General features: G+C 40.4%; 1 protein-coding gene across 1 annotated transcript; it reads left to right on the top strand.

The window, feature by feature from the left end:
• The first annotated feature begins 24 nt into the window (after positions 1-24).
• On the top strand, positions 25-12,586 carry LOC131581368 (cytochrome P450 2J4-like). Its single transcript, XM_058843521.1, has 9 exons — positions 25-195; positions 1,199-1,361; positions 2,292-2,441; positions 4,234-4,394; positions 6,816-6,992; positions 9,117-9,258; positions 11,053-11,240; positions 11,411-11,552; positions 12,195-12,586. The coding sequence occupies exons 1-9, from the start codon at positions 25-27 to the stop codon at positions 12,371-12,373; spliced, it is 1,473 nt and encodes a 490-aa protein (XP_058699504.1). The 3' UTR covers positions 12,374-12,586.
• Positions 12,587-15,722: the final 3,136 nt, after the last annotated feature.

The following is a 15,722-nucleotide window of genomic DNA, read 5'->3' as shown; positions in this document are numbered from 1 at the left end:
AAGCTGGTAAAGGCAGACGTTAAAATGTTGACCATAAGTCAAGCTCTTGTAGCAGTGGCTGTGTTTCTCCTAATTACGCAGTTTTTTAAGTTGCAGCGAGCGCGGAGATGGTTTCCTCCTGGACCAGTCCCTCTCCCAGTCCTTGGGACGCTGATACAGCTGAACTTTCAGTTTAATCGTGATCTCCTCATGAAGGTACTTATTTTCAGATCCTCCTAATTGTTCAAAAGTCTTTGTGATTTCTCCTTTCTCATGTTGTTTGCTATGTGAAAACATCCTGTCCCAAACTGCATTGGTAGTAACTGTAAAGTAGCTGTAGCTGTTAACTGGCCACTGTGATATCACACTTGGTTTGGTTCACAAAATAAGAAAAAGATATTGCAGTGTAAAGTAGCTTGCCTAATGCTAAGAAACCTGGTATTGGAATTTCTGAATGCGTGAAGATCATTCCGGTGTTTAAACCTATCCCCTTTAACACTGATTTTCACTGAAATTAGTGTGAAACTTGGTATCTTTCTATCAACCCTTGCCATTAAATTTGATGAATTCAAGTAAAAATTGATATAATTTAGGATTAAATATCTTTAGGGATGATATGTCAGATTTGGAATTAAGGAAAAAAATATTATAAAAAATTATTTTCACAACATGGATTTGTAGCTTTCTCCAGCTCGAGCAATGAAAAGATACTTCCCTGTACTCTGTGTGTATGAGCTTGTTTGTATTGACAGGATCAAAAACAGATGGGAGGAAAGAAGAAAGTCCAGTCTCTAAGCTAATTACTCCTCTGACAGTTCTGTGTTCTTTTGTGTTACTTTACTTGTGCAAAAGATAGAAACCCTCCTGAAATAAATTGCTAAATATATTTTGCTAATATATTGCTAAGTAGATAAAATGCCCTTTATCCCATGGATGATTGTGAACTGAGCCTTGGCTTATATACAGTAATAAAAGGTACATAATGTTTCTTGACATAGGCATGTGGCTATGGAAAGTGGGAATATGCAGGTGTTTCCAACAGTGAATGTTGGAAAAGACATTTATGATTTCTCAGTGATAATTGTAGTCTGGTGGGAAAAATGAAGAACACCACTCCACCTTAGGGCTGGCCCTGTAATCAGTGCAAAAACAGGTTCATCCTCTGTTTGCAGTGTGTGGGATTTCATTTCTGCTTTCCTGGCTTCTCTCCCATCTCTAGCTGGCAAAAATTCATGGCAACATATTCACTTTATGGTTTGGATGGGCTCCAGTGGTGATACTGAATGGATTTCAAGCAGTGAAGGATGGCATGACCACACATCCTGAAGATGTTTCTGGGAGGCTGGTGTCACCTTTCTTCAGAGCAATGGCCAAAGGAAAAGGTGAGATTTTCCTGGCATAAATAGTGCACAGCAATGTCATCTTGACAAATTGCAGTACCTTTTGTAGCTTGTGACCACCTTCAGAGGTAGCACAGAGGAAGGGTTTCTCTGTGAGGAATGGCTGCCAGGTGAACTGCAAGGTACAGAGAGGTGAAATAGCTTTTGGAGAGTAGTAGGAGGAAAATACTAACAAGAGGAGAAGGATTCATAATATCTTCTATGGAATACTGGGGCAGATTCAGAGGTGATGGGATGAGGCAATGATAAGTTGTGGCACAGAGAAATGGAGGAAAAGCAGGAAACAGCCCAATTCCTTGTCCTGGACAAGCTGCCTCCCACCATGATACTTTCCATGGAAGAGTGACTTTGATGGTGGGATCCTCTTCCCATTCTCTTCCTTTTGTGAATGTTTTCCTGCTGGTACAGTTGCACCTAGAAATTCAGTGTGCTTCTTCTTCAACCTTGTAGGTTTCATACCACCAACCGCACTAGAAATTCCCAAAGCCTGTCACAAAGCCTAAATACTGAACATTTCTACCCTGCAGACAGGAACTTTTCTCCCTGACTGAGGACAATCAGAACTCTTTCTCATTTTCCTTTCATGAGAATCATTACCCTGATTCAGGTGAGCTTCAGGCATAGCAGAGAGCATGAGACAAGCTCTGCAAAGAGGATCTAGAAAAGCAGCTGAGATCAAACTTATTTTCTGGGATCAAATCCTTAATCCTGCAAGTCATCTTATTACCCAGCTGAATTTGCCCATTTCAGCCTGCCAACATGATTACAGGTCACAGCTCTTCCTTGGTACCTTTGTGTTCACAGGCAATGCAACAGTTTAATTACATTCTGTGGCTTAGTAAATCCTTTAATGTAGTCTTTGTCTATGATCAATATTAGCATGATAAAGAGCTCTTCCTTTAATGGATGTAGGAATTATGTTGGCAACTGGTCACACCTGGAAGCAGCAGAGAAGATTTGCTCTGAGGACTTTACGCAACCTTGGTCTGGGGAAAAGAGGTCTGGAGCACCGAGTTCAGGAAGAAGCCCACTACCTGGTAGACTTCTTTGCAAGTATGAAAGGTATTTCTGCAAAAAATAGCAATATATTTTTGCCATTAGTCTGATATCTTTAGTGTATGAGCTTCTCTCTCCTGAAAATGAGGGCAGCTTTTGTTCCACAAGAGAGTGTGCAGGGTCCTGCACTGTGTGGACTGGACCGAAAATGCAAAGCCCCCAGTCACTTTTGTGTTTTTAAGGAGATTATTCTTGCTCAAAATGATTTACAAAGCTACTAAAATTGAGAAGAAAAGCTGAAGATTATTTATTATTATTTACATTATAGATCCTAAGTTCTATACATTACATCATAGAACCTACGTGGAAAGGTATCTCTGATATCTGTATCTGATAGATAGTCTAGTCTAACCCCTACTGAAAGAAGGGTCAATCTGAGCAGATTTCTTAGGGCTGAATTGTAAATATCTGCAGCAATGGAGACTTCACCACCTCTCTGGGCAACCAGTTCAACTGTTCAGTGAGTGCTATAGTAAAAACATTTCTTGTGTTTCTGCAGAATTTTATGTATTTACATTTTTTTCCTGTTGGCCCACTGGATACCACTGAGAAAAGTCTGATTCTATGTTCTTTATACCCCTCCACCACTCATTTATACATATTTAGATATCTCCCTAAGTCTTCTCCAGACTAAATCATCCATCTCTCTCAGCCTCTCTTATGCCAGATGCTTCAATTCCTCAATTGTCCTTGTGTTCTTTGCTCAACTTGTTCTAACATGCTGACATCTCTCATACTGGGGAGTCCAGAGCTGGACCCAGCACTTCAGCTGGGTCTTGCCAGTGCTGATCAGAGGGGAATGATCACCTCCCTTGGCCTGACAGCAATTTATTTCCTAATGCAGCCCAGAATGATGTTGGGTTTTGCCTCAAGGGCACATTTTTCGCTCTTCTGTGCTGGTGCACAGAGACAAAATCAGTGCTGATGAATTAAGCACTATTTCAATGCCATTTGCACACACTCTGTAAAGCACTGACTGGAATCTTGTCTTCCTTACAAGACTCTATCTTGATCAACCCAGTTAGGATCACGTGAGTTGGATTTCCCAATACTGATCATTATGCAAAGGCACAATAAGTCAGGACATGCTGTGGCTAGTGTTGTATCAATTAAAAATAACTAGATTGAGCCAAATCCCATGGTTTAAGAGCTGGGAGAGATTGGGATGTGACCATGTGTGCAAGGAAAAAACCCAGAACAGTAAGTTGCTAATCAGAATTGTGCCTTGGCTGTTGGGCAGTTGCATCAATAAATACACAAATAGAGTTTTATGGTCATATATTCCATAGTCACAAAATAGTTTTCTTGGGATTAGGTTTCAAATAACTGCTTTAAAATTAGTTATTATACTGTTGACACAGCTGGTTGAAAGGGGTTTGCAACATTTTATCTTACTGGAGGTTGTACACCCCTAGCAGGGTCAGACAAAACATGGTAGCCTTGCATGCCTCTGTGTCCTTGCTCAATAAAGCTGACCCTCTTCTTGCTCTTCTACCCTCAAGTTCCCTTTGCCCATAGTGTTCTCCGTCATTTCCATGCTTGAGACATATTTTGATTTTGCCAGAAAGCAAATTTACATAGATTTTTTTCTCCCCCTTACCTCTACATTTAGGGTGCCACACATTCCTGGGCTTATGGGATTGCAATGAATCAGTCTGATATTACAAGTTTGCAAAAATATTACTGCTTCTCTGTGAAATGCAATGCCTTCTTTAAAGTTCTGTGGGTAACTTAGAGAATTCTCACATTTCACTACAGCATGGGATATTAACAGTGATATTTATTATTATGGTTGCAGGGAAACCTGTGGATCCTTCTTTCCCTCTTGTCCATTCTGTCTCAAATGTCATTTGTGCTGTTGTGTTTGGACATCGTTTCTCCAGAGAGGATGAGACCTTTCATGAGCTGATTAAAGCTACAGAACATGTCTTCAAATTTGGGGGCAGCTTTATTCATCATGTAAGTGAATAATCTGTTGTATTTTTCTGAATAAGACAGAGAGTGAGAAATGCAGATTCAAGAGCTATCAGGCAAAAGTTTTAGAATGGGTGAGTGAAGTCCCATGCAGTTTTACTGGGCAGTGAGCTCTCGAAGTGTGATTGTGAAGCTCCACATGCCAGTCTCAAGCATTTGTGTGCATTCTCCTGTGTTTGGGTACTGTGGTAGGTTGCCCCTAAATCTTTGCAATAAGGCACAGGTTCATGGACTGCTCCTGGGTCATGGTTGTCACTTGGTTTCTCAGCCCCTGTGCACCACAGGTTCCTGCCTTGGACATCATGATTCCTAAATATTAAATGTCAGGTCTGAAAGTGCAACTCATGTACCAAATTTAGATACTGTTTTATGTACAGTCAGCGGGGAGAAGAATGAGTCAAATACCAAAGTGTTTTGCCTGTGGCGACTTACCTCCATTTCTTCTGTAAGACACAGACTTGAAGACTTCCCAGAGAAATTCCACTTCTTTACCCTGAGTGAGGAGCAGCTCCAAGCACAGGCAGCAAAAAGCAAGAAATGCTAAGACAGCAAATACAACTGCAAGCTTGGTAATTAAACAGTCAATGTTCCATCTGACACTAGAGGCCAAATTTGCACCGGAATAATTAAAAATTTCCTGAGAGTTCTGGTTCCACTGCTGAAGTTGTCCCATACATCTTATGAGTAACTTTTTAATATAGAATACATAAGCAATTCCTGGAGTACAGATGTCTTCCCACATCCCATGGAACATTCTTCTCACTGAGTTATGGTCAGGTTCCCTTTTGCTTAGTTTAGCTTTTGTCCTGAAAGCTGGGTATAGTGGTGACAGGTGACATCTGCTTTTAGGACAGAGAACATAGCTCCTTTTCTTCTCTGCTTCCTATCCTGACTTTGATTTGATTTAGTCCAGTGAATAAGATACTGTTGGGGAAATAAGAACAGGGGTTCAAACCATTCCAAAGGATGGCCACCATCTCCCCACCTCCCAGATGCAACAAGTACAGAATATTATGCAAAAAAAAGCTGCATCCACATCCCAATTTCTTATCTGGATCTCATGCTGTCAGACACTGAACAGGGAGACACTGTGGACTGGGCCTCTCCATAAATGGAGGAGGAGTATTGGCAGGTACCCAGGAAGGTGGATGGACACAGCTCCTGTCTTGAACACTGACAGCTAAATTCCACGTACAGGTAGAGTACCATAACGGCTGGAGAGAGCAGACATTTAGGAGTAGGAATGCCTCTAATCTGGGCAACTTTATGTGATTAGTCAGACCACAGTTGTCTAAAGTTTCTGAACACATTTTGCAAGTAAAAAATACCAGAGATGGAACTAAACAAAAAGGTTATGAAGTTCTAAGTGAATTTACCAAGGACTGGACTAGTACTTTTTTATTTGTATTTTTTTTTTTGTGATAAGGCAATCATTAATTGATAGCTGGATGTCTGACAATAAGAGCTGATTTCCCAAGAAGACACAAGTATAGTCTGTCTATTTCAACCACACTCCAGTGAACACCTAATAATGTGCGTTTTTTAATGTGATTAAGGGAGTACAAGAAAAGCTCAGGAAAATTAAGGCTGAGAAAGGATAAAAAGTCTGCTGTTAAATAAACAATGGAATTCTATTTTGATCAGAAAAATAACTATTAAGAGAACATTGTATTTTACAGATACAAGAATATACAGATTACCCAGGCATAAATGTAGGCTGGAAACCAAAATTAACTTTCTAGCTATCAGAATAGGTTGAAATCAGCTATTTCTTAGGCCAGATTTTCCCAAATGGTAAAACAGAAGGAAAAAATAATCTGGTCCTGTCAGCTAACCCTGTCTTTCTTTCTAGAGAGAAGTACTCAAAACTGTCAGGTAGCTGTTCCTTAGCTTTTCTGGGTTTCGGATATTTGTAATTTCATGGAGGAGCCTTGAGAGGTCGATTGATATAGAGTAATTTGGGGTTACCCAGCCTGTAAAGCAGCCACCGGGAGCCAAGCTTGCTTTGGCAGCATCCTGGTGAGGAGTTTCCTGCTTTCTCTCTTCCCGGTGTTCTCCACTGGAGGGCAGGAGCTCACTTTTGAAATGCCTGAATGCAGTTCATAGCAATTGAAGATATGAATAACTGCATGGATGAATACCATTCATTCTAGTTATAGTAATTCTAATTTGACTTGTAATTGAGCTGAAAGCCTGTGGAACTCTGAGTCTCACCATCAAAACTAGAAATGATATGGTTTACTTCTCACAGCCTGAAAGCCCAAGCACGGTCCTTGTCAGCATATTTTACTAATGAGACCCTAATCCCAAACTAACATGAATGTTACCTTTCTTTGTAGCAGGCCTTCCTAGTGCGTTTTCTTGTGATAGAGACTTTGCAGGACCTCTTGTGTGTCACTCCCACAGCTCTATGAAATCTTCCCCTGGCTGATGAGCCGTCTCCCTGGGCCTCATAAGAAGGCATTGGCTTGTTATGATGTCCTGAGCAACTTCACACGGAGAGAGATCCAAATGCACACAGAGCGTGGGACACCAGAGGAACCGCAGGATTTCATTGACTACTACCTCGACCACATTGAAAAAGTAAGTTTTTTCTGCCCAGTCATACAGTCATAGGGGAAAAGGTCAACATGGACCATTAAATCATCACAACCAATCTGAATCATCACAATCTGTTGTCTTTCTAGACATCATAATGTGAATCCAATAACCAGGATCTTCCTAAATCCTTTCTGATTATTGATATGCCACAGCACCTTGCAATCTTTTCATTAAAGGACAGGTTAATATACTATTTTTTTTTCATTGGCTCAAATTGCAAAATGATTGAAAGTCTCCAGGAAAGAATCATGAATTACTAGATGAACAAGAGACCTGGGAAGACCTTTGGAAGAGAGTGGGATGGTTTGGTTACAATATTTTGCTGGTAAAGGTTTGCCAAGAGAATTTGCAAGATGACAGCTGGATTTTGAGTACATTTTATGGAAAAATAACCTCGGAGTCAGCAGTGTTTCAGACAAGACTGGAAAAGAGGAGTGTCAGAGTCAGTGAGGTGTTAAGCAGACAAAGGAACTGGGACAAATAAGGGCATTTTGGTCAGGCAGGAGTAGTAGAGGTAGGTGGTGAATCTGTAGGGCTGTAGGAGGTGTGCACAAGATCTCTCCCTTTTCTAGACCATACCAGGATCACTTTGTACAAAGCTCTTGGGTACTGGATCCCAGCCCTGACCCCCAGACTGTCAATTGCCCTTCCCCTCTGTGACTCCAACCTTCACTTAAATCACTTTTTCTTTCTCCTCTCCTCCACTGTGGCAGGATATTTTCCTCTTCCTGTTCTACTTGGTGACAGGAAGAAAAATGAGAAAGAGGAGGAAGTGGCAAGATGAGACTGGTCTTACTTGGATGTGGCAATGCAAGGGTGGCCCAGAGAGCCAGAGGCCCTGGGGAAATGGGCAGTGACTGTTCCTGGTGGCAGTGCTGTCCTGCAGGGACAGCCAGTGTCCCCTTCACCACTGCCATGTGCTGGTAGCAGCAACAAGAGGCAGCCACAGCCTCTTGGGCTGCAGCACCCACCTACCTCTCCCTGATAATTATTTATTGATCAATTCCCACATCAGCTGCTATATTCTTATGTCTGATGTGGATGTCAGCCTAAATAGCTTCTAGATCCTTGGATCCTCTTGTTTTATTTTTTTTTTTAATATCAGCACAGTAACACACCTGGCTTTCTAAAGTATTTGACTGTTTCTAAAGCCTTTCTTTGCTGTTCTAGGATTTATGAGACTTGACCGTCAGTATACCAGAAATTGTTTCAATGAGCCCTTCTGGGACTCTGCTGGGTGGAAATCATCCAAGTTTGTTTATTAAAAAAATTGAACTGTCTGTAATAGATGAACAGGGGCAATAAAAAAAGATTAGATGGTATTACAGCAGGGAGAAGCATCTCTCCTTCTTTTCAATTGCTCCACTGGCAAGAGAAAGATTCAACACCCCTGAGCATAACCTCTCTAAATATAGACAATGAATTAATTCCCCCAAACCATAAACGTGTTTATTTATAATTTCAGTGTATACATACACATCTTCACACTCCTAATTGAAATCTGTAAAACCCCAGAGCAGCTGAACATGAATCATTGTGCCCTTGTGTAGAAGAAATGTGAATGCCACAGGTTAAGAACTTTACTCAGCCCAGTGTTCACTGTATTGCTTGGTAGAGCAACTGAGTGTGGACTTTAAATTGAGACATGAAGAATGATGCACTGGTACACATTTTCAGAGGAAGATTTACTTATGAAACATTCTAAATTAACCACTATCTGCACATTAAGGCAATAATCCTTTCTCTTTCTCTCTTTCTCTTTCTCTTTCTCTTTCTCTTTCTCTTTCTCTTTCTCTTTCTCTTTCTCTTTCTCTTTCTCTTTCTCTTTCTCTTTCTCTTTCTCTTTCTCTTTCTCTTTCTCTTTCTCTTTCTCTTTTCTTTTTTAATAAAGAAGATGTGATTTAGCTTCATGATTAAGAGTGGAATAAACATAGCTCGTCTGTTTGTGAAATGTTAATTTTTGTGTTGATAGCCATCTGTGGTGTCTAACATTCCTTAGCAGTCTTTCTGCATTGTCCTATAAGGAGAAGACACTGCAACTTGGAACCAGTTATAAAATCACATCAAAACCTATTCTGTTTTTCTAACTTTTCTTATAATTTGCAGTCCAAAGATGAACCCAGGTCAACATACAATGAAGACAACATGGTTTATTCTATAAATGACCTTTTCTTGGGTGGATCAGAGACATCAAGCACTACTTTGAACTGGGGCCTGCTCTACATGGTGGCATATCCAGACATCCAAGGTGAATAGATAAGCCCATCACAAATATCTCCCAAGCAATAGAAAAAAAAAAATCATAAAATTTTCATGGCTCAGAGATTATTCCTAGATACTGATATATGTCTAGTGGCACATGTATCTTTTTGTACTTGTAGGTCTGCCCTAGGCAGCATCAGTAGATCCAGGGATTAAATTAACTCTGTATTTGAGTTTCTTGTAACAGAAATTATTCTAGTCAGGAGGGGAAACAGATGGCTCCTCTGTTACATCTATGTGTATTTAAGAAGTTTGGTTTTAAGTCTAGTTTTTAAATAACCACCAATCCCTTTCATAGAGCACTAAATAAAAAACACAGAAAGAAGGATATTTTATGCTGGGTAACAGAAATCTCACAGTCAGGTTGCAGAATATGTGCAACTACCCAGAGAAGAACAGGATTTTAAATGGATGAAAGAGATGAAGATAAGAAAAATTTGGTCAGTTTATAGGTATCAGACAAGAAATTCTGCTTAATCTCATATAATCACATGTTTTGTTATCTCTTACTCTAATTAAGGTTATGAAAGCACTGACTCACCTGTATAATTTTATTTAGCTAAATATAATACCTTGCACATATTTGGGAAAGCAGGGTATGTGCAGAGTGATCTTTCCTGGGCTTCTTGAGTAATACATTGCATCAGGGCTCTCAGAACGAGCTGACACCAGTCTGTCTGTCCTCGTTTAATTAATTGGTGGCTTCTTTTTGAACCCATTCATACTTTTCCTGTGTTGACATCCGGTGACAGTGTTCCACTCTGTTCCTTGTGTGTGTGTACCACAAGGAGAAGTTTGTCCCTCTGCCTCATCACTGAATTGGGAAGAGAAATGTGTGTTTATATTATGCAGTGACTGATTACTTCAAACTACATGGATTCTCAAGTAATCATGTGCCTCTGCAAGATACCTCTTCATAGAAGGAAGTTTACTTAAAAATATTTCTGAATATGCATTTTAAATTCTATAAGGTTCTTAAATCTCTGTTGTCAGTTTAATCAAGGACTGCTGGCAGTCACAGACAGGCTTGATGTGAATGGGCACAGACTGGTCAATGCAGAATGGGCTTCCCTGTGTCTTTCTGTTGTTCCAAAAGGCCTGGAAAAAAGACCAGGATCATTTATTAAAAATCTACGGGTTTTTATTTAGGTGTGTACTGCCTCTCTTGATGTTTATAAATTAAAGGTTTTATTTTTGTTAATGCCCCCAAGACTCCCATGCAATAAGTAATTTAAAACATACTGTTCTTGATTAAAAGGCAGATGCCAAGCAGTAGATCCATTTTTAAAATGGTATTTGGGCCTTGTTCTAGTTGGCATTGCTTCACTTAACAGACACCCCGTGTAAGAACCAGGTCCTTTTAACAGGAATTAGACTTTTAAGGCTCAGACTCACCTGGCATAAATTTCAGAGAGCTGTGAGCTTAATGTTCCAACTGGCTGCAGGTGTTTGAGGCACCTAAGCAAAAGAAAACCCAAAAATAAATCTGTTATCTCTTGGATTTGTGGTAGTAAGGTAACACTTAGTTTTAAATTTTTGAGCAACAAATATTTTTTCTTGATCTACGATCAAATAACTGCAGACCCAGAAGCAGAGTTTTCATGTGTTTAAGCTGTTGGAACATCCTGCTACTTTAATTTTCTTCATTAAATGTTACTTACTTTTCTATATTAATTGTGGTGTTGTTCTCATAGTTCTAAGTTGGAAATGTCTTTGAAAATGAAATTACTGAAAATACTTGATATGTTTTTCCACCTGAAACAGTGAATATTTTCCACAGAGAATGTGCAGAAGGAGCTGGATGGTGTTCTGGGTCCCTCCAAGTTAATCTGTTACGAGGATCGGAGAGAGCTGCCATACACAAACGCTGTGATTCATGAGATCCAACGCTTCAGCAACATTATCTCGGTTGGCATGCCCAGGGTGTGTGTGAGGAACACAACTTTGCTTGGCTTTCCCCTCAAAAAGGTACAGACACAGCTTCTCAGTTGCTACAGACTTCCTGCATCAGTAGAGCAAGGTGTGGACTAGAATCTGTTTGTGCCAGGGTATTCTCCTCAACAGAAGTGGGGCTGGATGCCTTTGGGTCATGGGCTGAAAGTAAACAAGGAACAGAATGTAAGTTCTTCTCTTTTCAGGGCACCATAGTTCTTCCAAATATTGCTTCAGCTTTGTATGACCCAGAGCAGTGGGAAACACCTCGACAGTTCAACCCTGGTCACTTCTTGGACAAGGATGGAAACTTTGCTGCCCAAGAAGCCTTTTTACCATTCTCAATAGGTAAGTGGGCTACAGCACAAACATCAACAGTTTGGATTGGGACTGTAGAATGAAGATATCTATTAAAAACATATTGGTTGTCTATTCTAAACCTTTTTGTTGGAAGCCGTGCTATAATGAACATGATTATTTTCAGTAATATATGGTGTACTGGACAAAAAAATAACATGGAAAATCAGAGGTGTCCTGACAAACATATATATCTAACTTACCCTATTTTTGGAAGGAAATCCTCTGCTAATTATTGTGGCTGTTGATTTCAGGGACTCATTTCATACCAGACATAAGTATGGAAAGCACTTTCAAGTAGTCCTCTTGATTCTTTATGCATTCAACACTAGAACATAACATCTCCCAGGAAAAGCAGGTCCTTATTCTTCATTTACCATGATGGAATGAATTCCTTTAAAGTTGTCAGTCAAATGACAATGAGTCTTTTGAGGAAATTGAAGGGAGCAGAGGGGTTACACGGTTATCTACAGCTGCAGATAAAATTCTTTGAAGGAAGAAGTACATGAAGACTTTGTGTCATTGATTGCATTAAGTCCTACAGAAATTCTGGACTTTGCACTGTGTGATGAACACAGTTGCTGTTGGGGTCAGGTTTATTTACTTACTGTCCTTCCCCTCTTCCCTCTGCAGGGCACCGGGTGTGTTTGGGGGAGCACTTAGCAAGGACCGAGCTCTTCATTTTCTTTGCCAGCCTGCTGCGGGCGTTCACCTTCCGGCTCCCTGAGGGAGTGACAGAGATCAACACTGAGCCCCTTCTGGGGGGCACTCTGCAGCCTCACCCCTACAGGGTTTGTGCCATTCCACGCTAGGCTGGACATGTGCAAGGTGTCACAGACCATCTGTGAAACATCTTTCTTATTTTCCTGAATTTATCTTTTGAGACCATATAATGCTTTTTGTATTGGATTTGAATTTCTAGTTCAAAAGCCACCTTTTGTTTACAGTAGGTAATTTTATTTAGACCCTGTTACCTGCAAATGAAGGTGATTTTTTTTTGTGGTAAAAATTCTTTTGATCTGTAAGACCCCATCATTCTCAGCCATAAAGGCATCTCGCAGTTGCTGTCTGTCCTGGCAGGTATAAATCTGTGACACTGCTGAGAAAATGACAAAATTGACTGCCAGACTTCAAAAATTCATTTATTATCTATGATTATGAATTCATTCATTATCCTGTTTCCAAAAGTAAACTGGGAAACCTACCTAGAAAATTCTGCCTCTTGATGTCACTATCATCAAAAGCAACATTTCAGTCAACTTTTGTTGATGGTCACTAATAAAAGATATGAAGGAAAAATTAACAACTGGTTTTATTTATAGATTACTTACAGCTCACTGAGAATTTCTAGATTTGATGCAACAGAATATGTGTAAGGCATCTTTAAACCTGGCAGAGGATAACTGAGTCCAGCAGTGAAAATGTGCAGGCTGAAACTTGATGAAGAGTGAAGATACAGAGAGATTTCTTTTGGGGTGCATATTTTTAGCATTTTAAAAGTCTGACAAGTTAATTTATGGACAGTCTTTTCTAACAGGGCAATTGTTTACTCTCATGCCTGACTCCTGTTAGGATCAGCACTGGGAGGCTGCCGCACCAGGTGCAAGGACTTCCCAAGGAGCAGTTTGGGTGAGGAACCTGCTTTGGTTAGAGATGATGGTAAATTGAAAAATGTTCGTGGAAAATGCCAAGGATACTTTTTAAACATCTCAGCAGGTCAGCTTCCAGAAGCCAAAAAGGTATACACAAATAGTAGTCAAATGCAATTAAAGAGCCTACAATTAGTGGAAAGGGAAAAAATTGGTTCCTATGTTAAATATTTATATTGTCTGGAAAAGTCTTGTAAAGTGTAAGTGGACTTGTCCTTCATTAATGTTCCTGTTTCTGTGAGAGAGGACAGGACAGCTGAAGAGATGATCATCTGTTAAATGAGTTATCACTCGATGTCATCCGCTGTGTGATTGAGATTAGTTCCGGCAGTTCACCATGAATCACAAATTTAGATTTGTCTCATTATTTCTAATTCAATGGCTGATGGAACACAGCATCAAAATAGTAACCACTTGATATTTAGCTGTTATTAAATTAAATGGCAGGATAGCACTAGTGAAATATGGAAGATCACATCCTGACATTTTATGTGACAGAAAACTGTGCCCTGGTAGAAACTGATGTCAAAGTCTGTGTGGATTTGCATGTGTGCATGGGGAGATAAAGCAAAGCTGAAACCACAGTGATTTGGGCATGTTGGAGCTGTCATTGCTGTTTAGAAATGAAGCTGGAAACACCAGTAGCATTACAAGCATTAACATCTCTGCTTTGTGATGTAGTCACTCCTGATGGCCACGTGCTTCCACAGATATGCTTCCAAAAGGGAAGCTCGTGAATGAGCCTGGACAGCCAGGACAGCCTGAATGCAGCTGGAGAAGGCTGAGCTGCCTGAACCCATGGAATGGCACAACCCTAAAAAAGGGGCATAAACACCACTTGTGCAGGTGTGCAAGAGGAGACATGCAGGGCATGTCAGAGGGAAGCTACACCTCCTGTTGTGGGCAGTTTATTGTGCCCATCTGTGAGAGGAGCAGCTCATGGGTGGTTTCTATTCCATTGTGCAGAAATGTCCAGGGGATGAGAGCCCAGAACATGAGCCATGGCAGCAGCAGGATGTCAGAGGGCAGCTCACAGCACTGAGATGGGAGAGCTGCTGCATTCTGCTCCTGCCTGATGTTTTTAAAAGTGAGTCACTTTAGCTCATCTTCTAACAAATCCTGGTCTCTTTGAGCTTTTGGAAGCCTTTTTAAGGCCTGGCTGCTGCTGCCACAGAAGGCCAACAAAGCTGAGAGCAGATTTGAGGGAAGCCAGCTCCCACTCATGAAGTATGTGCCAACCCTCTCAGCTTTGTCTGAGTGGTGTCACCTGCAATCAGGCTGCTGAGCTTTAAGGGGTGTCTTGGAGACTTCCCCTCACACTCACATCCTTCATTTCTCTTATACTCTTCATTACTTCTATGTTATTTCTCATGTCTTCCTCAGGCTCCATTTTGTTGTGCTTGCTTTTGCAGTTGCTTGCTTTTGTAGGTGCTTGCACCTACTCAAGCATACAGGAGAAGATCTGGCTATAGAGGAAGATACAGAAAATGCAGAGAGGCAAAACTGAAGGTTTTGGGCTCATGTAGCTCTTGGAGAGGCTCAGAGCCTCGTGAATCTGTGATGCTCATCTGACGCCCTTTTCACTGAAAGTTTATACATGAGGCAAATATAACTAGTGAAGAAAAATAATTGTATTTCTAGTAGTATAATGAGGAAAAATGGAACTGGTGGTTTCTCAAAACTGCAGTATATCAGGAAGGCTCTCTGGCAGATGGGAAACTCAATGGTTTTTTTGGCTTTTATTGTCAGTGAAAATGGCCAATGCATTCAACACCACTGGTGTTCAGGGAAGATTTCTGTCTAGGCTAGGAAGAAGAAGTTAGAAAATAGCTAGATAAACATGATGTTTTCAAATTGGCTGAGCTGATTCATCCCAGGGCACTTAGGGGAACGGTATCAACATCAGAGCTATTAGCAATTATCTATGAAAACCCGTGGAGGATGGGAAAAGGTCAAACATTTCCTTGTCTTCAGACGGTAAGAGAAGTTGCAGTGTTATAAATCAGTCAGCCTGATTGCACTTCTCAGAATATCCTCAAATAATCAAATTTTAAGCACTGGAAAGAAAGCAGAGTCAGTGCTCACAAAATAATGTCAAAGTTACTTCTGTTTGATGACATTGCTAGAGGTCTGCTTTCAGGAGAGAAGCTGTTAATGTAATTTACTGCTCTTTAATGTGGCTCTCACACTATCTCACAAATTCTGTGGAAATGTGGGGTATCTGAAGCTTGATAAAACTTCATGGAAAAGTCAGGAAATGCATATAAATAGTACTGTGTCAAACTGGAAAGACACTGAATGAGATCCTGTCCTTCATCTAGTACTATTCAATATTTAATCAAGGACCTTGATAGTTAGTAAGAGCACCAGACCTGGGTAAGGCCTAATTTCTTGATGCTACCAGATCCAAACTGATGTCTGCAGCAAGGTAAGAAAGAGGTATTCCCAAACTTGTGTAAATTCAAAGAAATTTAAATGCAGGACAGTTTTATTTGTATGTATTACTTAAGTG

The sequence above is a fragment of the Poecile atricapillus genome, chromosome 8 (genome assembly GCF_030490865.1).
Source record: "Poecile atricapillus isolate bPoeAtr1 chromosome 8, bPoeAtr1.hap1, whole genome shotgun sequence".
Taxonomy (NCBI): domain Eukaryota; kingdom Metazoa; phylum Chordata; class Aves; order Passeriformes; family Paridae; genus Poecile; species Poecile atricapillus.
Note: the sequence above shows the minus strand (reverse complement) of the source record. Positions and strands in the feature narration are given on the sequence as shown.

Bases quoted from the DNA above. Each gene is read 5' to 3' on its own strand.
- LOC131581368 (XM_058843521.1), top strand. From the start codon at position 25: ATGTTGACCATAAGTCAAGCTCTTGTAGCAGTGGCTGTGTTTCTCCTA. The intron at 1,362-2,291 runs GTGAGATTTTCC...TAATGGATGTAG, and splicing joins AGCAATGGCCAAAGGAAAAG to GAATTATGTTGGCAACTGGT. The intron at 4,395-6,815 runs GTAAGTGAATAA...TCACTCCCACAG, and splicing joins GGGGCAGCTTTATTCATCAT to CTCTATGAAATCTTCCCCTG.